Source organism: Erpetoichthys calabaricus, chromosome 1, assembly GCF_900747795.2.
Source record: "Erpetoichthys calabaricus chromosome 1, fErpCal1.3, whole genome shotgun sequence".
NCBI classification, from domain to species: Eukaryota; Metazoa; Chordata; class Cladistia; order Polypteriformes; family Polypteridae; genus Erpetoichthys; species Erpetoichthys calabaricus.
In genome coordinates, this window is record NC_041394.2 from 142,289,870 (window position 1) to 142,314,772 (window position 24,903).

At 39.2% G+C, this 24,903-nt stretch overlaps 2 protein-coding genes across 3 annotated transcripts in view; both read right to left on the bottom strand.

Moving 5' to 3' along the window:
• Positions 1-2,915, bottom strand: part of dpysl2b (dihydropyrimidinase like 2b) — a 192,104-nt gene extending 189,189 nt beyond the window's left edge. Inside the window, exon 1 of the mRNA XM_028806455.2 lies at positions 2,252-2,915. Within this exon, the coding sequence (XP_028662288.1) occupies positions 2,252-2,506 (255 nt within the window). The 5' untranslated portion in view covers positions 2,507-2,915. The remainder of the gene's footprint in view (positions 1-2,251) is intronic.
• A 14,744-nt stretch (positions 2,916-17,659) lies between these two features.
• LOC114655461 (BCL2/adenovirus E1B 19 kDa protein-interacting protein 3-like) overlaps positions 17,660-24,903 on the bottom strand; it is a 63,135-nt gene continuing 55,891 nt past the window's right edge. Inside the window, exons 6-7 of one of the 2 annotated variants that reach the window (XR_007934228.1) lie at positions 21,720-22,655; positions 17,660-21,672 (exon numbers count right to left, since the gene is read on the bottom strand). Coding sequence is in view for 1 of the 2 variants with exons in the window: in XM_028806477.2 (XP_028662310.1) it covers positions 22,607-22,655 (49 nt within the window). In the remaining variant the exon portion in view is untranslated. Of the gene's footprint in view, positions 22,656-24,903 lie in introns of both variants that reach the window. The other variant, XM_028806477.2, reaches the window with a different exon arrangement.

A 24,903-nucleotide genomic window follows, 5' to 3' on the forward strand; every position in this document is an offset into this window, starting at 1 on the left:
CAACTTGCAATTGACCACCTTAAATACCTTTTCTCATGATAGACACCTGTCTATGAAGTTCAAGGCTTAACAAGTTAATCCAACCAATTTGGTGTTGCAAGTAATCAGTATTGAGCAGTTACATGCATTCAAATCAGCAAAATTACAAAGGGACCCAAATTTTTGCACAGCCAGTTTTTCACATTTGATTTAATTTCATACAACTAAATACTGCTTCACTAAAAATCTTTGTTCAGAAAACACCCCAGTCCTAGGAAATGAAAGACATACCACTGTTATCTTTTTTGTTGAAAGTAGAGTAAATTACTATTTAGGCTGAGAGGGGTTCCCAAACTTTTTCATGTGACTGTAAAGATAACTTAGACTGGCTAATTAACGTAACACATCTATCAGATATAGATGAAAAACTGGAGTACTGGGAAAAAAATTCCATATAAGCACTGGGAGCATGTATAGTTTTCACAAAGTCAGAGACTGGGTGAAGGATATGAATCAAGAGTGCTGGTATCTGCTCCACCCTATCAAAGACTCGAGTTCATATATAACCAATGAAAATTCATTCCATAATGGTCTAATTAATAACACCGACACTGACAAGAATTTTGTGTCTTGGTTGTATTATTTTATAGGCTCATCATCTTTATTGGGGTTGTTCCTGAAGGCCTCCCTGCCATTTTTCATTTCATTTCTGTAAAATGCATTACATATATCTCAATTTCTATGCATGAATAGCCACTCACATTAGTCTTGCAGAAAATGAATATGGAATATCCACTTCAGGCAGTAATTTAAATAAATCTTTATTTTCTAAAGCATCCTTCACAGAACACCCCATCTCAAAATGCTTTACAAGGTACGAAGATAAAAGACTAAGACATAATCTAAACTAAAGGAACAGTGCTAGAATTACAATAATGACACCGGCTGCTGGTCACAATAACCCCCATTTTTATTTAATCTGCACTAGAATATACAAGCGTGGTCCATGAATCCATGTCTGTAATTATTAAGAAAATCTCCTCAAAAAAAAAAATTTCAAAGAAAATCCTATAAACAACTTAAGTTAAAAGACATGAACAAGTTGCATATGGTGCACGGTGAAACTTTGTTCTTCATTTCTTTATTTCATTCATCTTACAAAATGATTAAGAAATGACACTTAATGCTTCCCAAGAGAATGAGAAGCAGCCAGACTGCTAAAGTTGTGTTTAAGATACTAAGGGGCTCCTTGTGAGAACTCACTAGGTTTATAAAAGGTAAAAAGAAATGCCCATTGCTTTTGCTATTGCAGGTCCTAGCAGTTGTGTGTGTGTTTTTTTTAGCTTTAACTGGTTTACCTGGTAGCACCCTATAATAGCACATCACTAGTATTAACTGTCAGTGTTCTACCTAAACATCCACTTTGCTTCCATTCAGTTTCTAACCCACTTTTTCAGTGTCACTGGTAGCGAGTGCCTATCCCAGAAGAGATCAGCCTTGAACTGCGCTCCAGCCCACCACACGTTATACACTTCCAGCCACTTATACTGGGATAATATACTGTAGAGGCTCTAATTAAACTAGCACTAAAGGAGTTACAAAGGAGGGAATTTTGTTTTTCTTTTAAAAGGCCGTTCTCCTTACATTTGAATTTCCAAATGAATGGCTACAGATTCGGAGAATTTTGGATTTATTGCCTTAACATTATTAACTGAGACAGTGTTAACCTCCTTCACGACATAAAAATAGCAAATATGCAAAGATAAATACAATCCCTTGCCAAGCTTTTCTGTTGGTACTGGTGCAGTAGAAAACAGCATGTAGCACATAAGCAGGATCTGGATTCTTTTCATCTGCAGCCCCTCCCTGGAATTACTGCAAACTCCTTTCACCAATTGACATAGCCTTTCCCACTGAAATAACCTACTTGAAGTCAAAGTCACAACAGACCCTGTTTCAGCACCTAACCACATTAGTCCATGGCACCTGTTGCACCCCTCCGAGAAATACTTAAATGGGCGGGTGCAGGACTTATTTACATAAATCTGAATGCTAGGTGCTCGTTTTGGCTTGTAAACAATGAAAGAAAAATATAAGGGCTTTAGTAATTAGGCATGCAACCCCACCCACCCACCCGCTTCAAGGCCTCCGTCTCCGCTTGGCCTCGCTTCCCTGGGAGGCTCCATCGTACCCGACAACGAGCCGACCCACAGCAGCAGCACCATTGTGACTCCCCAGCAGCTCACATTTCACTCTTTTTTTTTTATCCTACCTGCTCGCCGAGATTTTGCAGGACCTCCTTGCCCGTGCCTCTACGGATCTCCAGCCGCCTGCCAGACTGGCAGATGTCCCTTTGCTGGGCGATGACTCTGCTGCCCCTCGACCCGGCCAGCGAGTCCAGATCGAGTGTCTTGTTGTCCGTGGAGCCTTCCACGGGGCAAAACATGCCACAAAATTTCTGTCGCGGTTTAGGGCTGCCTGAGCCTAGGTTTTTGAAAAACGCAGGAACCTCCTCGGTGCTTGACATGACTTCACAGGGAGACGGCGTGCACGCCTGAGAGGAAACAAGAGTGTGACAAAAGGGAACACGAGGGGCAGCGGCTCGAACGCGTGTGGGCGGCAGAGGTGTCAGCGTTACCTGAGGCACGACGCCGGCACGTCAAAAAAGCACCTGTCTGCAACGTCGCTCTCTCCCTAATGTCTCGGCACATGTATTAAGCAACCCTGCTGTCTTTCTCGGTGATTTCTTATCTGTTGCTGTACAGTCACTACGCTTCTCACAGTTCTTGCTTAAGCTGCCTCTTCCTGACTACAGCCAGCGAGGTGCGCCCATCCACCGGTTAGTATGATGAATAACTAGAATGAGCACTGTCACTGGGGTGGAAGCTGTCAGCAGCGGCCAAAGAGGGTAGATGGGACGCGAACTTCCGAGCAGGCGAATCGGACAAGGAATCGCGTAGTCGCGCCCGTTAGACCGCGCGCGCGCGCACACACACACGCCACTCAGGCTATCAATCAGCCGTGGCGGTGGAGGGGAGCACAGACAAGCACGCGCGTCCAGGGGCGTCGGGAAGTCGCGAGGGCGCGCCCGCATGACGCGAGGCCTGACACGATGAACAGCTCTCATCGTGGAGCTTAACTGGATCCGAATAGGGTAAGTGACGAAAATGAAAAGACTTGGGGATTCAGAACAAAAGGAAAATTTACATTACTTATTTTTACGTTTACACCCTTTCACTAGCATGCGCTATTCTTTGCTATGTAGAAAACACAAAAGTACATATTTATTGTTCCGAGGTATTACTGATGGTGGTGGGTGTGAGATTATTATTATTATCATTATTATTATTATTATTATTATACAATAAAAATAACAGGCAAAGTTGATCTGAGATAAAAGGTGACTCATCTACTTAAGTACACCATTGATAATTATATGGAAATTTGTTGAAGATCAGGGAGTGCCTCTTCGCATTTAATCAAACAAACTTTTATTTTTCATGGAGGCCATCATCACAATCCCAGAAGGCTGCAATTCAGCGGAACTCGAATGTCAGCAGTCCATCCATTTTCAAACGAGACTCGGGGGTCGGAGTTACAAACGCATTCAAATAAACGAATCAATATTGAGACATTAACATAGACAGTACAACACAAGAGCAGAATGAAAACTAAAGTTAGGCAAGGCACTTTAGTCTTTAGTTAATAATAGGGCAAAAGTCTATCCATCCATGTTCGAAAAAAAACTCGGTTTTTAAAAAGCATAGCGGATTTTGTAAAACAAAGAGGAAAGTTAATCTACAACTAACCCTTGAGAGTCCCAGAATTGCTAGCGTTTAATTAAGATATTGGGGCAGTTTTAGTGCTATTTTCTAATTGGTATATTCAAACTGGAAGAATAAGGAGATGTTCTGCTGGTTGATAAACTGTCACACCTTAATACATTGGACGAACTATGATGTGTTTCAACTGAGAAAGCATCAGCAATTTAAATATTGAGGTGTTGTGAAATTCATCCATTCTCTTCCATAAAATCTGACAGTTGTAGGGAGAAGCGGCTTACCCAGACAACCTCCAGGCCAAGGCTGGTAGCGTTCTAGAACATCTTTATGGAATCAGTTAGGGGTAAATAAATAAACTTCCATGTGAATGGTTCGTTTGAGAACCAAATATGGTTCCCCTGTGATACTACTCTGGAGAACCACTTTGGCGCTTATAAAGAGATGAAATAATAGGCTTATTTAAAGCAGAGGAATTACAGTAAGGTACCACCCAGGTCTTTATATGCCACTTGTTTTCCTTTTAAAAAGTAAATGCTAAATGCAGCATAGCAACAAACGGAATTTAGCGAACTGTACAGCGTTATTTTCTGAAGGTTTCGGTTAAAACTCCGATCTTGTACAAACGATGAGTGGAAATTATGTATTATTTTTCCTGGAGACACTTTCCTTGTTTTCTTTAATACAAAATAAGAAATCGGTCAGTTTTTAATGATGTTGTAAGTAGACAGAGGCACATCCGTCTGACAGTCCCAGGGTCGAGAATTCGAATCATGATCTGGGCAGATCTGTGTGTGTTTTTTTCCCCTGCGAGGGTCCCGGCTTTCCCCCACATCCTAAAGATCTGTGCATGTGGATAGTGGGAGATTGTAAATGTAATTACCGCTAGTAGGTCCACTTCGAAGGACCGAAGTGTGTCAGGCTGTATTGCGTAAAATGTTGCCAGGATAGACTTGACCTTCCACTTCCACGTAGTGGAATAAGACAAAATGAATGTGTCAAAGCAGGTCGTGTGATGTGGTAGTGGACACTGCGAAGCCTACAATGCATTTTCTAACCGTTAAAATAACAAGGTTTTAACGATGTTATGCAAATATTGTTTCATATGCACCGTGTGTCCTCGTGGTATTTGTGTCACATGAAATATAGAAGGTCCTAAGACGAGGTCTACAGCGGGCTTTTCGATGCAGTGCCCCGCCATCTGTTTTCCAAGGTTACAGCAACGCGCAAGGAAGGCGCTGTCCATTCAGCACCACGAACTAGTCGGCACAGCCATGACAGCGTACGACTGACTCGTAAACTGCTCCATCAAATAGCCGTTTAAGTCTCCCAGTAAAGAAACTGACAGCACAGCAATGTAATGGCTACCTCGACCAAGATTCTAGATGCAAAAATCAGTATGTGAAATCTCGCAGGTCTCTGCTTCTGATCACCTGCTGATTACTGCAGTTTTAAACGTTTGACGTGAGTGTGTGCAACTCGGGGTGAAGTTGTTTTGGTTTGTCGCTGTCTTGCAGTGCGCTGTCTGGAAAGGATCACACTTGACACAACTTTGAATTGGATAGACGAGTAAAGAAAACTGATGGATGGGTAAACGCACGTTCAAGAAAAGGCAAGGCTGAATGAACTAATCCATCGACCGCAGCAAGACCGGCTCACCATTCAACACATCTACTCACCAACAGTTCAATAAATAGTAGCCTGTTAACTGATCATTTGGTCAGTAGATAAATCCAATTAGACGGGCAGTACATGTGTGCACCAGCTCACCAAATGGCTGCTAGGTGTTTTCAGAAAAATGTTAGATGTGATTAGGAAACAATTAGGGATGCATTAGATGACACAGAAACGTCCAAGCAATTGATCTGCATGATCACATCCTGGCAACATAATTTGATTAGCATTTGTTGAGTTCCTTAATCAATAATTTATTTTGCATCATTGTCTATAATAGACGTGCAGCTCTGAGTAGCCAGATAAGATGTTTATCTCACAGTAAAATTAGAAAAACGTTTTTTGGTAATAAAACTTTTGCTGTTATACGTCAGTTTCACATATTAAAATTTTGTTAGAAGCCTGTGAAACCAGGTAAATGATTTGAAGGGAGGAAGATATTTGTAGTTAAACGCTTGTTACTTTAAAAAGTCTTCACTCTCCTTAATCTACAATAAATAATAAAAGCAGATAACATATATATATATATATATATATATATATATATATATATATATATATATATATAAGAAAGAGAGAGTTTGGTTTTGTCATTCTAATCTTTTTTATTAATGATTAGTGTTTTGAAAGGAGGGGACAAGAAGGACCCCAAGCAGACTACACTAAATGTGAAAATACAAGTGTGCAAACAATGAATTCCAACCTGCCATTCTCCATGTTTCATGTCTTTTTCTAAACTGAAATGTTTGATTCAAACATTGCAAACTACTGTAAGGCGATTACCGTAGATGCCGGAATATAAGCCGACTCGGTATATAAGCCGACCCCCTTTTCTACCTACTAAATTACATGTATTTGCCGATGACTGGTATATAAGCCGACACCCTTCTCCAAGCAAAATTTTCTAAATTTCCTTAAAAGTGTCTTTTCAGGTATATTTATCATGTTTATCGGCGAGAATTTGAGACTGCCGGCATTTTTGATGGAAACCAGGAAGTGATTGCGGAGAAGTTTGGTAAAATGAAACCTTTGTGTTGAAACTATATACACAAATTCGGTACAACGGTGGGTGGATTCCCAGAGACTCGTTCTAAATTTGATTAACTTAAATACGCAATAAATGTTTATGTATACCAGTATTATATTTTTAAAAAAATTATTGGTGAATAAAAATATACCTGGTAATACATAAAATTTTTTGTTAAAAAAAAAGATGACTACACCTATGAAAAAACGTATGAAATATGACAGCGCATTTAAGTTGAAAGTTGTAAAGTTCGCTAATAAATCAAATAACAGTGCAGCAGCTTGTCACTTTGGCATCAACAAGAAACAAGTACGAGAATGGAAGAAGGCTGAAACATCTTTAAAAAGGCAGCGGTAAGACGATTGGCGATTTCTTCATTCAAGGATTTTTTATAGTGACATTTACAGTCAGTATTTTATTTTAAACTTCCCGATAATTTATTATACATTTTATTAATAAAATCAACAACTAAAACACTTTTTTGAATAAATTCTTTATTTAATTGAAAGTACCGGCATGCAAAGTTACTTCTTCATCTGAAAGATGGTGCTGTGGTTTCATCATTAATTACTTCCGTATTCATCGGCAAAACCGGCATTGCGCTGGAAATCTTGAATCTGAAACGATACTCGTTGCATAAGCCGACCTCCAAACTCCAAGCCAAAATTCTAGGACGAAATTTTCGGCTTATATTCCGGAATCTACAGTAGTGGCACAAGTGGCAGCATTTTAATGTGATGGCATTTTTGGTTCAGGTAAAATGTCAGCTAATCAATGCCTCACAACTCAGGGGGCTTGGATTATATACAAGTCTGGTCATTCTGTGTCTAGAGACGGTGGTTGAGTGGTTCTCAAATTCAGTCCTGGGTATCCCATGTGGTTGCAGGTTTTTGTTCCAACCAATTTCACAATCAGTGAGTCAGTTTACCACTAATTGATGTCACTGTTTAAATAGCTGGCATCTTAATTTCTTCCCTTATTCTGCTTTCAGAGACAATCTTAAGCCTAAACATGCAACGGTTTTGTGCAACCATTTTATGTCACATTTTAAATCAGGCTTATTTTAAATACTACATACATATGTTTGGTATTGTTCTTTTCAGAATTTATTGAACTTTAATGTGATGTGAATGTGTTGTTAGATTTTCACATTTTTATTCCGTTTTTAAATTATAAACTAAAAAATATCAAGAATTCACATCTTGCGAGACTGGATTTTGTGCCAAAAGATTTAACCACGCCTGGGGCCGTAGGTAAAAGACAAAGAGTAGGACAGCTGCTGTACAGGCTTTTAAATGTTTGAAGCGCCATGCGAGATGCAGATCACATGGCATGGCAGCAGCAGCAAGCCAGCAGCTGATCGAGCAAAGAGGAGGTAAAAAAAATACTGTATTTGTTTCCCATTGTATCACCGTTTAAGAGGGGGTTTCTTCACAACACGAGCAGCAGAGACGCAAAGTGGCTGGCACGTAGCACAGGCCCGGGGGGGTTGGCGAGCGAAGCGAGCAGGGGGTGAACCCCCTAGTAATATATATATATATATATAAATATATATATATATAATGTATATTAAATGCTGAACTTTTTGATGTTATTCTATTTTTTTTTCTATGTAGTTTGCTCCCATATTTGTATCCTAATAATGACAATTATGATGAGCAAAGCAGACACCCGAGCAAATGACAAGAAATGCTGAAAGGCATCAGTCCCACTAGTGTGCTCATTATAAAAATTAAATAACTAGAACACCTGGAAAAGCAGACTGGAAATCATTATAATGGTGATGAGAACATTAAAAAAGCAACTTAATAAACACAAACTTATCTATCCCCATGTAGCACACATAAATGCTTGGTACATTCTAATAAAAAAATCCCAGACTTATTTTTTTTAAATTTCTGCATTGACCTCAAAACATAAAGACTAGGAATGAGCAACTTGTCTAAGAAGCCAATTAAAAACAGCAGTTGGTTGGAACAAGAACCTGCAACTGCATATGGTTCCCAGGACTGTGTTTGAGAAGCAGGAGCTTAGACTTTGCACATTTGTATGTGTCTTCAGTGTTTCACCTCAAATTTGTGCAACAAGGGTTGACTATATTATACGATGCTATACTGTACTATAAATTGAGATCAACTGTGGGATGCTAGCTGAGTGAGTATACCTCATGGACAGGTGTCCCATCTTGAGTTGGTTCCTACCTTGTACCCAGTGTTTTGTGGATGGACTCTTGACTCCCCTTGTAATTGAAAAAGACAACTTTAAAAGTGGACAGCAAACTTGGGCCTCTGGTTCATATTTAGACCGTTTGATCTTCTGAGTGGAATTTGCACTTTCTGTCATATTTCTTTCGGATTGCACTTGTAAATTCAGTATCTTCCCAAGGTTTAAAGGGTGATACTAAATTATCCCATTATTAGCATATATAAATGTGGGTTTCAATGTCCAGCAATCTGTTTGCACTCCAACGTGCCAATCTGGCAAATTCAAGCACAGAAAATCAATTAAGGGGTAATGACTGATTTGCAGTGCTGCACTTACTTTATATGATATTTTGGTTAAACTATAACACATGAACTTTTTGCCATACAGAACATTTAACTTAACTTTACTGTTTTGCTTAATACCTGCCAAGCATATGTAGATATTGCCGTTGTGCTGGATACAATGGTGAAAAATGGGGAGTGGGAACATCATGGGGTTTGTGAATGAAATGCTTTGGAAACAGCAACTGGTCAAGTGGCCAGATAAGTAAATCGGCAGAATGCTTTGTCCACTAAAATAAAATGTCCAGTGAGATTTGGTCCTGTAACTCAAAGCACTGTTCATAGCACTGCTTTGCAATGTTGGGGGCACACATTTAAATAAAGGTGATCTATTCATGCACTTTCATGTTGTATGTACTCATTAAACTAGTAATTATTTACTTGTGATTCATAATATCATGAAATTCAGTTCTGCTTTTACCTGTGTCTGGTTTGGTCATTTGCATTACATGTTTTTAATTCACGATGTGTCATAGTGTACTTCTTATAAAACAATTTTCCTTTTTTGAATTATATAATTAAACTAATAATAATTAATTACTTATGTATAGCGCTTTTCTAATCTGCTCAAAGTACTTTACATAGACTGTCAGACGCCACGTTAAACACCACCAATGTGCAGCACCCACCTGAGTGTTACAAAGGCAGACATTCTTATGCCTGTAAGCTCACCACACATTTGCTATTTTGGTTGGTGGTGAATGGACGCGAGGGAGCCAATAAGGAATGACTGGAGGTCAGGATGACCAGGCTGTGGTGGGCAATTTAGACCGAACATCAGGCAACACCCTACTGAGATCTTTTATGAGCACAGAGAATCAGGACTTCGAAATTTACAGTGCATCTCATCTCGAGGGTGGCACCATTTTAATGTCATATTGTCACTGTCACTGCACTGGGGTATTGGGATCCACAAACAGACCACGGGGTATGTGCCACCTGCTGGCCCCACCAACACCTCTTTCAGCAGCAAACCAGGCTTCTCCTTATAATCCTCCCATCCAAGTAGTGGTTGAGGTCAAACATTGTTAGCTTCGGGTGGAAAACCTGTTCTGAAATGCAGGTGGTATGGCTGCTATGTAGCAATTATTAAATAAAATGCAGACATCCATCTCTGTTCTGAACCTGTAGTTTAGGAGTAAAGGGCTCTACTTGGGTAGCTTTGCGTACATAGCCTGAAACAACACTGGAGGGGATGATAGTCTGTTGTTTTGGACACAAAAAGACGGTAGAGTCTTCAAGGAGAGATCCTGGCACACCTCTGTGGAAGGATGTGGGAGTAAATGGAAGCACCCAATAAAAGAATAGCATTCAGACTCCACACAGACAAAAAGTAAGCTAGAATCTGAAACCCTGGAATTGGGAGGTAGAAGCGGTAGTCTTGCAACGAGTAAATAATTCTATGTAGAAAAACCTTGATCTCATCATCATAGCATGACATTCGCAAGGAGTCTGAGGAACAAAGCCATTTAAAGTTTCCTAATTCCATCTGTTAGCCTCCTCGCCCACTTCCTAAGGACAGTCCAAGTATAATAAGTGGCTTATGACTATTCATGTCTCATTTTTATACTTATGGATATAATCAAATGTAACTGATCTTTTCATTTATTACACTGATTTTCATTCATTATAATAAAGATGTTTTGCCAACCTGATCAAAGTGGTCCACCCTGCATTTGTCATTCAGCACAAAGGTAGCACAGCAGCCAACTATCTGTAAAAAAAAAAAAAAAGACACAAAAAATTTGGGGGTTGGAGGTTAGTCATAGCAAAGGTGAACTTGAACCGTTACTAACAGAGATGTGTTCCCCCTTCTGTCCACATGAGGTCCAAAAAGGAAAAAAGCTGGTAAATGTTCATTCCTAAATGGGAGGCTCAGGTCGTCACTGCTCATCAATTCTGTATCTTCCAAGAAAGACTAATGTGATTCAGCATTGAACCCCTGCCCCCCCCCCCCTGACACCCCCACCAATGGTGTGCACTCCCACCCCCAGCTCCAAACCAGAAGACACACACTGTTTTGTTCTCGCTCCCAAAGGCCTGGCAGTAATTGCTGCAGCCTAATATTGGTTTCCATGGCAATGTGTTAGTGAAGGGTCTGGAGTTGCTCTGTGTAAAGGCACCCTGGAGACAAGTGTGTGTGTGTGTGTGTGTGTGTGTGTATGTGGGTGTGGGTGGGTAAGCTTGAGTATTGTTAAACATAAGGCTCAAGAAAAACCTTAAAGATTGAATAAAAAAAAAAATGTGTACACATGTCTACTCACAAACAACTTTAGGTGCATGGCATCAACAAGAACACATAAAATAAGATGAGGCCGGCATGGCGCTGCCGCCTCACACTTCTGGGGAGCAGGCTTGGATTTCTGACCCACCTTCTGCCAGCATTCACTTGGGCTGTCTGGCTCACCCCAAATACATAAATATTAGTTTGAATTGCAGTAAACATGTTTTGACACTCAAGTGGTGGATGCTTTAGGAAAGATGCCAGCATCCTACAACCCTACAATATAAATAAGGGCTCAGACAATGTACTAATTAATAGGGGGTATTAAACGAAATGTCCAGCATTTTACATCAAATTTTATATCAGTGTTGCGGTAGGAGTATAGAAATGACATAATGGAATACTCTTAATGTGGATAGACCTTATCCTTCTTCTCATGGGAGCAGATGGGTAACTTTTTAGTGCTCTCCTTCTCTCCTCTTAGCAGCAGTCAGCATTGTCTGGGCAGGCCAGGTCAATCTGTTGGCAGCATTGGCTTACACAGCCGTTACAGCCTGCTAGAATGAAGCATTAACCCCGACTAACCTCGACAAGCAAGATTCATGCCTGGTTCACAGATGAGATGATATGTCAGGGAGGGGAGGCAGTACAAAGTAGCACAGGCGCATCTAAAGAGAGGTTAATCTCCATAAATTCAGAAGGTTTGGAAGGTCATACAGTCGCCAATAGCGCATCTCCAAATTGTGATCATTAATCCACTATCAAGCCAGCTTGATTTAGTTTAGGGTGACTGGCTGGGCAGTACTGGGCACAAGGCAGGAAGTTAAACCTGAACAGACGCTTGGCTCTGGTTGGGAAGCACAATGCTTTTTTGAGAATGTTTTCTTTCCAGTGGACCAGCCAAAGACAAATTGACAGTCAGTGCTACGTATAAGAGAAATTGAAATCCTTCCTCTTACTATACTATTCATTAAGCAGGTCCACAGTAATACACTCTTTTTCCATGCAGGACTTCGATGGGTGTGGTTATATAACATGTGGAGACCAGTCCACTGAAAGCCAGCCATCTTCACATCTACTCATGTACATGAGGGAAGGGGTGGGGGGGGCTTGTGTGAAAGCCTCAATGCCAGCTGAGGATGGCTAACAAAGACAGCCTCAAGCTTTTTTAATCCAACCCCATTTCAATTACTGAGAAACATCTTTTTTTTTTCCCTTGAAGCAGCTGACTGCTCCCATTCAGTATTTGCAACAGAACATTAAAAGCAAGCACTGGCACAAAAGGAAAGTTCAGCAAGCAAGACCACAGTGAGATGACAATTTGGGAAAAGCTGGCAGGGCTCCATGTGAAAGGGTTTTGGCAGCCTGCATTCCCTGCTTTGTCACAGCTGAAGCTCTCAGCCTCAGTCTGCTGTGGGTCGTTGTAATGCATCCCTCTATATGTGGAAGAGACAGCGAGACAGAAAAGGCAGGCTGGTTCAGTGTGTGTATGCGTCTGTATCTTTCATTGTTCCCATGGAAACTCTAACGTTTCTTTTCTGGCATCTCAGGATGCCTGCTGTTATCCAATTGAAACCAAGACTGACCTGGCTCCTCCCACTGCAGCGCTGCAATTTTACCCAGTATTACTGGGCGTCGGCTCATCTGGAGGATGGACACCACCGTTCTGTCGGACCCACCCAGTCACTCACTGCAGTGCAGGAAAAAGCATGGAAACAACAGCCAAAGGCAGACTTGCTGCAGGCACACCCTTAATGAAGCTCATTATTTTACCATGAACTTCTTACGCTGTTGAAGTGCGACAGAGGCAGAAAGGGTTGTCTGATTAGGAGAGAGGAGACAAATGAGACTAATACTCATATCACAGTGCCATCGAACGCATAGGATGTAGGACAGAATTAGGTAGAAGCATTAACATATAGTAATGTAGAGGTATGTGACAACAATTATATGTTCATTCACTTGTTAGCTGCATTTGCAGCTATTATATGTTCTGTTAGCTTGACAAACTGTGCTGTACTCCAAAAAAGAGAGATAATGTTAACATCTCAGCACTTTACAGACTAGTCCTGCACAAAACCATAAATATTATATTCATAAACTGACAAGGGCTATCCAGGGCAAGTTACAAGAGCTCAGACAAATGCCAATGAGGGTAGACAAAAGGCATCAGAATGAGAGAGAAGACTTGAGGAATTGGAAGAATGCCAGCCAAATTCCTTCAGGTGGTAGAAAAAGCTTCCCTCATGGCACCCTGGTAACTTTTATGCAGAGTCCTGACTCTTTATTTCAGTGTAGGGGTGAAGTGTAGGAATCACTGGGGCCATCAGAGGTTACTCTTATAAAAGAGAGAAAGCCACCCTTTAGTCGGACTTAAAAGGCTGTGCTCTGTTTGAGCCAGCAAATAAGAAGAGCTAAGGCACGCAGGCAGGAAGATGAAATGGCCAGCAGAACTAAACAGAAACAGAGTGAGGATGGGAGGAGAGGCGATTGAATTAATAGAATTTGGAGGGATGTAAAAGGGGGAACCACCAAACTTGTAACAACGGCAAAACCAGTTTAGTTGGTACAGCTGGGGTTATAGTATATTATTTTCTATTTACCTAATGGCATTGTTCCCTTTTGTCAGTACTTGTGTTTTGGTTATTAACATTCTTTCAAATAATTCTAGTATCTGTGATCATCCAAGAGGAGACTTTGTCCAGTCTGCAGTAGCTCGCAGCTGGTATTTCAAGGCCCTATTTGTCCTTTAAGGAATGGCTTTCTTACCACCACTCACCCTGTCAAACCTGCACCACAAAATCTCCTCTTCGCAGTAGAAACTGAGACTTGCTTTTTTTAGACCACTGTTAAGCTGTGCTTGAAGCTGTTTGTGCTGTGAGGTGCCCATCACGTAAGCTGAAAACCCTCAGAAAATTGTCTTCTGATTGAGTTGTGACTTTGGGTCAGCCAGATCTCTTCCAGTTTCCCGTTGCCTTTGGACTGTGTAGGACACCATACACACTGGCACTTGGATTTTTTTTTGCAGTTTCTGTAAATGAAAGGCCTACGCTTCTAAACGTAATAATGTTGTTAATTACAGTCTGCTTGCCATTAGCACTGGAATATTGTCCAAGCAGTTCTCCAGAGGGTGTAGTAACACAGTCTGTTGCAACTCTGCTTTAAGACAGACAGAAGGTTTTAAAGTAATCAACAAAAGTCAGGGCACCTGTGCAAACTCTTTGCTTCAATTTGCAAGACTTAATTTAATTGCAGCACAACATTTGTAGGTTGTAACCTATTAGTTGTTCTCTGAAGAAGGCCCATTTGTAATATACTGATATTTAACTTTTTAACCAGTTTTTGTTATCCTAAATTTGAAATGTAAACCTCTGGCAGGTATATAATATATATCCATCCATCCATTATCCAACCTGATATATCCTAACTACAGGGTCACAGGGGTCTGCTGCAGCTAATCCCAGCCAACACAGGGCGCAAGGCAGGGAACAAACCCTGGGCAGGGCACCAGCCCACCACAGGGCACGCGCACACACACACACGCACACACCAAGCACACTCTAGGGACAATTTAGAATCGCCAATGCACCTAACCCTGCATGTCTTTGGACTGTGGGAGGAAACTGGAGCACCTGGAGTACCCACGCAGACACAAGAAGAACATGCAAACTCCACGCAGGGAGGACCCGGGAAGTGAACCCAGGTCTCCTAACTGCGAGGCAGCAGCGCCACCATGCCACCCTTACATATATATTTTTTTTATTTTTAATAAATTTGCAAAAATCTCAAGTAAACTTTTTTCATGTTGTCATTATGGGGCGTTGTGTGTAGAATTCTGAGGAAAAAAATGTATTTAATCCATTTTGGAATAAGGCTGTAACATAACAAATTGTGGAAAAAGTGATGCGCTGTGAATACTTTCCGGATGCACTGTATACACACATACAAATACTGCATATATTATATACACATACATACAGTATATTATGCAAAATATATGTAATTACTGTATATACTTAACTGTATACATACATTTGTTTGCATTTATGCATTTACAATATACATACATTAGCTGTGCTACACATCCAAGATGAGTTGAAATCTAAGTAATCAATGTAGACCTCAGTGTTAATGTTTGCAGTGTGCCATACAATGCATATGTCTTTATTATATGTCATTTGGTATAGGATTTGTAAAAGCAGTGTTAATGTCAGTGATACTCCCATCTGTTGGGATGACAAATGCAATGCATATCTCTCTGCTTTATGCCATTTGATGTGGGATTTGTAAAAGAAGTGTTAATGCTTGTAATGTACCTAGATATGTAGTGTTTAACTGTTTTTTTAATGTATTACTTTTTTCACCTGTAATATTTGATATTATTATGATCAACTATCCACTAACTGTATGACCTGCGTATAGCAACTATTTACGAATGAACTGGTGCGTGTGCCAATGGTAAAGTATCCCATTTACCAGAAGAAGGAATGAGAAAAACAACATGCTGAGGTCTGTTAATTAACCTGCTTGCTTCTCAACAGCAGAAAGTGTTGAATATGTCCTTAATGGAAGGCAGCTCAGTCCTATAAAATTCTGTGCCTTCACCTACCTCAGGTTCCTTACCAGGTTGTGATATAGCCAATGACTCCATTGTGTACTTGTACAAAATAGTGAGAACAGATGAGGAAATACAAGCATTCTCATCATTGTTGGTGATCAGGCCAGTGATGGTGGTATCATCAGCAAATTCAAAGATGAAACTGGAGCGGTTTGGTCAGACAAGCAGAAGTGAACAAGGAGTACAGAAGGAGCTCAGCACAGCACCCTGTAGAATGCCTTTAGTGAGGGACAGCATGGAGGATGTAATGCTGCCAGTCTGCAAACACTAAGGCTTGTTGGTCAGGGGATCCAATACCTACTTGCTTAGGATAAGAAAGGGTCCTAAATTGAGGGGTGTGGTGTCCAGCTTTTCTGGTTTTGCTGTGTTAAATGTGGAGCTGTAGTCTATAAACAAGATTCTTCTCTGGCATAACAATTTCCATCATCCAGGTGTGCTAGGATGTTATTGAGTGCAGCAGATAGAGCATCCAAAGTGGACCAGTTGTGATGCTATGCAAACTCAAGGTGATCTAGAATATTCTATTTAAGGTGCCCTAGCACCAGTCTCTCAAAGCAGATCATCTTGACAGGAGCGAGTTCCACTCTTCTGTAGTCTTTCAGTTTACTTTTGTTTTCTTACACACAGCGATAATTATTGTCCTTTTAATGCAGGCAGGGACTACAGGTTCTCTCAGTGAAATATTAAAGATGTAATTGAAGACATCAGCTAATCGGTTCCTATAAGTTTTTAAAACATACCTTTTCAACTGGACTGAAGGCCTTAAAAGTCCCCTTTATGTCATATACAGAAACAGAGAACAATGAATTTTGGTGTTGCAGGCCACTGAATGGCGGCCTTCTTGTTATGGCGATCAAAGTTAACGTAGAAGGCATTGCAAATTAGGAATGGAAAAAGTAGTTAAAGCTGAATGAGATTTGACTCTGTAGTCCATAATCTGCTAAATTCCTTCTCCAGTTCACTCCCATACAAACATTTACAAAAGCTCTTGCACCTGGTCTAAGGTAAATTCTAACAATTCGCTCAGAGCGGCTGGGATGGGCTCAATGACCCTGGAGTCCATGTTGGGTGGATAAAACTGAGTAGACACATTTATACAAATATATACTTTTCTTTCATCCCGAGTATAACTGAAGGAAATCAAAACTCACTATAGAGCTAGATGGGCTATACAATCTCTGGGAAACAGCCACACATTCCTCACTGTTGAGATGGCTAAGTTAAATCTGTGGGAGGCATCTTTTGTAGACTGTCAGTCTCACCAACCAAAGAGCACACAGCTGGGAGGTGTTTCCAATTGTATTTATGAATTGTTAAAACCATGTAAGATTTTTCTATTCTATTTTCCAATTCCAAGTATAAAGTAAATCATCTAACTGTACGTTTTTTCTTTTTTTTTTGTAAAGGCAGTTTCCCTTCAAAAGGTGTCATTTTACTTGACTTCTCACTACATCCATAATGGCTAACACGATACCAACACCCTAGTACCTCAACAGTCCACAAAAGATAAGATCACTTCCTTACAGAAAGATGCAAAAATATTTAACTAACTCTGTGCATTAAGATATTCACCCCAAGTAAAACATGATCACAATATGCAATGAGCTTTGACCATTTCTGCCCATTCATAAGCATACAAGGTGCTTTCGGATTGAGTTGTGCTTTTGTCGCATGTAATTCTGTATTGATTATGACTGCTTAGGTAGAATAAGTTCAACTGAACCTACAGTTTGAGATGTTTGAAGGAGCATAGCACACCTGACAGCACTTCAGTCGGACTGTGTGTCAAATGAGAAACGAGAGGATGAGCAGTGTTTTAGAGAGCACTTTAATGGCACAAATGATTACTACGTTCCATGTTATTAATTACAACATACAATATTACAAAGTTTTACCTAAATGTAACAAAGAAAGATAAAATCACTTTGGCTCAGTAAACTCCAATACTTCTGTCCAATTTCTCAGCATGATTTTAGAGGTAAGGGATAGAATGTGAGAAGAGCATAACAGTTTGTTTGGCAGGGTTGAGCTGGGTTTGCTTTTTTTGGATTTTATAACTTTTCAATGTTTCTTCAAGGTGACACGTGAAGAAGCAAAAGTTTCCTATCAGCTAAGCTGATGTTGGTGTGGCAGGACATCCTGCTGAAAACACTCTACCCACAGCTGATGTTAGCCATCTCACCTGTCTCAACTAGACACAGAAACAAGCTGGCATAGAATATAGAACATGACATTTAAAAAACAAAGACAGCGTTTGTCAAGGATTGAGATGAAATGGCAGAATCCATAGTAGGATCCTCACATTATATCCAGACCTGCACCCTTTGCTGTTCAAAGCAGAGCTTGAGATCTTTTCTGCAGTGCACAACTTGAATCTTGTAGAGGATGCTGGTCAGGACACAAGAGGTTCTTGTGGTGCTATCTACTATGTCATTCAGTAGGCAACAAGGATCTCTCAGGAACAGCTTAATCAATACTAGGACAAGAGGTTGGGCCGAACTGAAAAGTTAAGTGCACCAGTTCCAGGGAAAGTACCACCACATGGATTTACGTTAATCATTTGGGTAAGTGGTCTTGCGTGCAAGCTGAGAAATGCCTTTGGGACACCTTGGGATTTCACCACTCAGTATATGACATCAGTCCCTACCCAACAGCATGTGCCCTGCTGCCTGTACTACTTTTGTGCAGCACTTAAGTGAGCCTCTCGCCTGGTCCTGCAGGCAGTGTTGTTTCATGCACCACAGCAATGTGAAAGGCAATATTAAAATGCATATACTCTTTTTTATCGTGTAAATTTTTTTAACAAAATGCTTCGTAATGAAACAAAAACTTGAATTAGCTGCCCACATCATCTATAAATAGTATAAGACCTTGATGTATTGTGACCTCTATGTAGCCTCTGTCATACACAATTAAATCAGGAACTGGAATAAAACCAGCTGTTGGCAAACCTCACACACATCTCCTCCCAATCCAAAGCACATATAGACCTGCAAGCACACAAAACAAATACCTCAGTGGTGTGGTCATCGAATATGTGATAGGTACTGTACATTTAGATATCTGAGACACAAACATGAAAAGGTTTTAGCATCAGCTTTAGATGTTTTGTCAAAACAGCAATCTGTAACCAAATTTCTGGGAAAAATACTACAGGATTTTATTACTTAATGATCAAAAGATCTGCAGATTAAAAGGACCATTATTAATTCCAAAAATACCGGCAACGCTAATTCTGTGTGGAAAAAGAAAATCAAATATACTCACTTTTAAAACTGAGTTACTACTCCTCTTGAATATGGTAGAGGCATGTTATTAGGAAAATTTTGACATTAATTCCACTCTTGCCAAAAAAAAAAAGAGTTCACATACATTAATTTACATTTTGGCCTTTAGGTAGATACAAACTATATAAAACTGGCTTTTATGTGTGGGCCTGAAATGCAGTAAGTAAGAAGGCTTGGAGAGTTTTGTAAATTACCATATTGCACAACAAGTGCATTATTTTATTAGACCCTGCTTAAAGGACCAATGGGTCTAATCTTGACACAACAGACTAATACTGCAATATACAGGGAACACAGTCTTCCATATTGGAGACTAAAATACCAACACCACTAAAACAGCCTTTCCTATTCCAAGCTGACAAATTCAGGCTGTGACAAAGCAGCATCAAACCCATCTACGTACTACTGAATTAAAATATACCATATCATGAATTGAGGGGACAAAATATATGTGGAAATAATGGCTATGTGCACTTGAAAACTTTTAAAAGTGTCTCTCTTGTCCATTTTATCAGTAACATATATCAAACTACAAGGTGTCACCTTGTAGAAAAGATCATAGCCCTATTTCATTAGGTTTTGTAAGGCACTGATGATCAACACTTTCCTCACTTTCTGTTGGATTGTCCAAACAGCACATGGGCTGAAATGATTGAAGATCTAATTTTTAAGTATTTCTTCTTGTTACTGTGAGGATGGTTAAACTAATGTAATCAGTGCATCACTTCCCAATCTGAATTTTTTTGTGACACAGATCGAATTTGCAGTAAAAGAACACAAGAAATTTTGTAACCTTCAGTTTCAAATGGGTATTTTTTAGTTCAATCTATCTTTAAAAACAACTTAACGCCCCATGAAACCAGATGATCGCTGAATACAAAAAGCATTTTGATTCCCATCACTTTCCACACAGATTGGCCTTGGCCAGGACTTCCAGAAGATGCTAATAAATGACATCAACTATATTTTGTAATGCACTGAAAGCCAGTAAATGAGATTTTTGCAAATGTACTAAGATGGCCTTCCAAGACAGGTTGTCCATTAAGAGGAGGTAACAGGAACAGGAAGTAAAAGATCTGCTATTATTTTCTAGTTGACTGTAGAACAATTACTTTATAAGAAGTAGATGTACATGAAACGCTGATTGACAGTAATGGTTAACATAAGACTCCACAGTAAGCTACAAACCTGCGCTCTCACTTTTAGTCTATAATTTAGAACTATTTTAAACTGGTAAACCTAGGTTCACGTGGCATTTTTAATACGTTACTAACTTTGGAGATCTTTTGGAGACTACATCTGCACTCCTTTTAATTCAGTTACAATTACACTACATGAGTGTGTTATATAGAAAATTAACTCAAGTCAAGATGAATCTATAGTCCCGCTGCATGTAGTTTGCTAATCTGGAGTGTGCTGAAAGTGCCTTAAATCTTTAAATGTAATCTTGAAACTGTTCAGTTTGTTTTGGTCAGATTTTATACATTTGAACATGCATGAAAGTTAAACACTTAAAAGAAGCATTTAACTTGAAGATGTAGAAGTAAAGAGGTCCCAATAACCGATGGGACTACTACGAACATGCTGCTGAGGCTGTTTTACAATCTGACACTATCCCTGCAATTCTTTTTTCAAACCAATTTTAGGACAGATGACCACTGCAATATGGCTTTATATCAATATGTTTTGTTCTAACTGTAAAGTATTATATATTATATATTGATCCTGACACTAAAACAAACAATCATAAAATGTTAACTTAAGTAAGCAATGTGTTAACCTCTACATACTTAAAACAACCTTCAAGGTGTCCTCAAGGCACATTAGCATCAGGTGCAAAATGTAAAGGGAAACTCAAAATATGCATGACTTTTCTTACAGCACCATAAGACAGCATCCAGCTTCTAGCCTCAAAATTATCGATAGCAGCCTTGTTCTTTTAAGCTATCAGACCAATAAAGTCCATGTTTCCCAGTGTTGTATCCGAGGTCTTACATTACACTGTTGATGTTTTTCCAACACAGCATGCAACATATATATATATTTTTCTTATTTGTAAAACATTTAACTACCTATGTGAACATGGTTATTCTATTTTCTAACTAAATTTTGCATGTTTTTGTAATGAACTCATTCCAAAAAAATAATCTCACTGCAAATACTGTTATCTACCTAGCATATTTTTCTAGTGAACTAACACTATGAAAACCCACACTTTACTTTTATACAAAAACTACTAGTTTCAGAAATTAAAATGCATACTGTATGGTTCTTATGTTTGGTCAAAAAATGCCCCCCTAATGCCCTATCAGATGATCATGGATATATTGAGAAGTACTTACACAGATACCCTATTTCTGAACAACACTCCCCCCAACTGTAAAAATATCATGCTCTACCTTTACCCCTTAAGACCAGGTCTAGATGTTTGGTAACTACTCAACTTTATTCTTTCCACTAAGACTGCAATCGCGTAAGTGTTATTCTGCTTAGACCATTTCTGCTTTGCATTAAAGAATTAAATTAGCCTTTCTATGTCTGGGATTGAAGCTGTAATATTTTTTGTCAGCTCAACCACATTATACACTGTCTTGTGGCCAGATGCAGCTCTTCTTAAAAACAGCAAGCTTTACAAACCCTCTAGGATTCAGCCTGCCTTGTATCCCCACCTTGTCAAACTCTGCCTCATCTCTTAGATTTGTCATGTCAAGCCAACAGGATCAGGCTTGACAAAAATTTAGAACAGTCACTCTTCAAAAGAAGTCAAAGTGCATATATGCACAACAAATAAGGCCTTTTTGAATTACTCAGCCCTGTTGGGAATTCAGGGATTTATCCCTGGGGAAAAACACCAACAAATAATGAAAATGCACTGGATTAGAGGTATTTGCCAATTGTCTTAATGTAAATGAAAATACAAACAGAAAAGAACAACTGCAAAATTGAATACCTTTCTCCATCACAAATTTCACAAGCCAAGCTTCATGCATTGGCCATTTATACAAGATGATTTATAAGCTTTTATTATGCTTGCAACTGAGAATATTTTCCTAAAGAATATTTAAGAAGTAATGTAATTTCTTCAACTATTTAGTTTACACATATGTATTATCGCCCTGATTTATGACCCCCTGTCAGCCACAACAGAGACTGATCAAATTTTGTGTCTCTGTTCGTTTCACCAAGGCACCCCGTATGAATTCCCCCACCGAGTGCAAAATTTAGGGTTCACAACTAAAGCAGAAAACGAGACTAGAATAAGTCATAACTGAAAATAAGTTTAAAGCAAAGTAGAAGTGAGCAAGATAACAAGATGTTTTTCTGCGATGAGCTCTCCCTTGAATGGTGTGCCCAAACAGGGGTGGAAGGTGTTGTGATGTGAGATGAGAAGGGTCATGCTCAAGGTCATTGTACAAACTGACACATTAACACAAGTTGTTTGGCTGGCGGGTGGGCGGCAGGCACTTCCCGCTCAAAAGGAGCTGGCAGAGGGTGTTGTCAGTCTCTTCCCGATGTAAACACTAAACAAAAAAACAAAAACAAAAAAAAAGAAGGTTGTTATTACAGAAGGTGCATAAAGGGAAGATGCAGTACGAGTTACCTACAAAAAGTATTAGCTATGTAAGAAAAGTTTACTATGTTGACAGTAAAAACAATTTTGATGTCTGCATACACATATAGATTAAAACAGTCATTTCAGGACAAATATTGAGGAATAAATTTAGGTTGTCAGTGTGTTAAGATTGCTTTGACTACGAGTAGTTTTGTTCAGGCATTCCATCAAACCCAATTCTAAAATAACTGTGTTACTTATATACTGTTTTCACAAAGTATAAACCTGACTCCTTGCTTTTCGTTCATTTTTTAAACATCATTTTTAATGCTAGTGATGTCTGCAGGTACAAAAAACTATTTAGGTTGCTTGTGACTTTCCATACTGCATCAATGAAATGGATTAGTCATAGATTTTGTTCATGGATCCTTTAAGATATACAACATATGGTCAAAAATGCAAATTGTTTTGCTTTCAAGAACACAGGCTAATAAAGAGAAAACTATGCATGTTTGCATGTCACTAAATTCTGCACCGTATATAGGGGTGGGCGGTATGACCAAAATTCTATATCACGGTATTTTTCTAAATTATCCCGGTTTCACGGTATTCAACGGTATTTTTTTCCCCATGCATGAGTGGATGTTAACCACATCTTCCACTGCAATTACTGGCTAAGAATAACCTATTCCACTGTCAAGAGTATTGTACATTGTACAAAAAAAACATTTTAATGTGCACACAAGTATTAATACAGGTTTGCATTGCCCCATAAAGTGATAGTTTTCAAGGGGGTGGCACTAATGGAGAAGGTATCACATTGCATGACAGATGCAGTCAAAATATAGAACCTTTTTATTGAACAAATTTTGCAAAAACTTAAACTATAATTTTGACAACATATTTTCAACCATACAAAGAGGCATTTAGACTTAGTAAAATATCCAGAAGTGCTTGTCAAAAGCTGTATTGCACTGAATATGTCTTAGAAAAGGAATAAATAGTAAATATTTTTTGTAAACCAACTACACTTTCTGTTAATGTTAACAATCTCTGTCCACTGACACGTTAAAGTGACTTTTTAAACAACTTTATCATCATTAAACTGCATAATATTTAAACTAATAAATAATAACAATAAAATAAATAATAGTATTATTACTGATAGTTGCACTATTACTTCCAAGACTTCAAGCCCAGGTGCATTACACAGTATTCACCAAATTAAAATAAAATAAAACAAGTGCAACTTGGTGATGACATCTTTACCAACTGAACCATCATTTAGGCAAACTGCATTAATATGGACCTTGCTTCAAGCTAAGCTATATGCATAAATAATAAACCTGCAACTTGCATTTATAATGCTATTTGTGGTATAGCCCTACGGAATCATATTAGGGTCATGGTGAAGAAAAAAACAATACGGACACAGGGAAGAAAAAAACAAACTATAGGTCGAGAATAAAGTCAACATTTCCACTTTATTCTCGCTGTTTATGTCGAGAATAGTCAACATTTCCACTTTATTCTCGCCGTTTATGTTGAGATTAAAGTCGACATTTCCACTTTATTCTCATAGTTTACTTCATAATTAAAGTAGAATGTCGTAAACTAAACTTCTTCCTAAAATCAATGTTTAATTTACTAGATTTTGTCAAACCCCGTCATAAATTAATGCAGCACAGTAACATTTAGAATGCTAAGATAAATACTTGATATAATTTTCATGATGAACTGCATTAAAGCAGGTATTACACATGCATGGTAGTGAGGCGGTAGTGCTGCTCCCTCGCAGTAAGGGGTCCCCAGGTGTATGTTCAGTGTAGAGAACTTTATGGCAGGTGTAATGAGGCTCCAAAAAACTGGATGTATGAATGGCTATTGCACAGGTTTAACTTAAATATTGTGTAAATGTTGGGTTTGTGATCTGGTGGTCGGAGACACGAACACAGAATTCAATGCATGTTCAATGCATGGGCTATCTTTATTGCATGCATGCTGTCTCTATCTGACTTACCAAAGCCCCAGTTCCTATCCTTCCTTTTTCTTTCACCACATAACCAATCACCACACGATAAACGTCTTTGTGAAATTAAAACTAGTTATAAACTTAGCCCACGGAGTGTTCAGAACTTTAAAAATATCTTCGTTATACATGTTTAATTATGCCATCCATTCAGAGTTGCGCCCATCTCTGAACGAGTCGCCAGCAC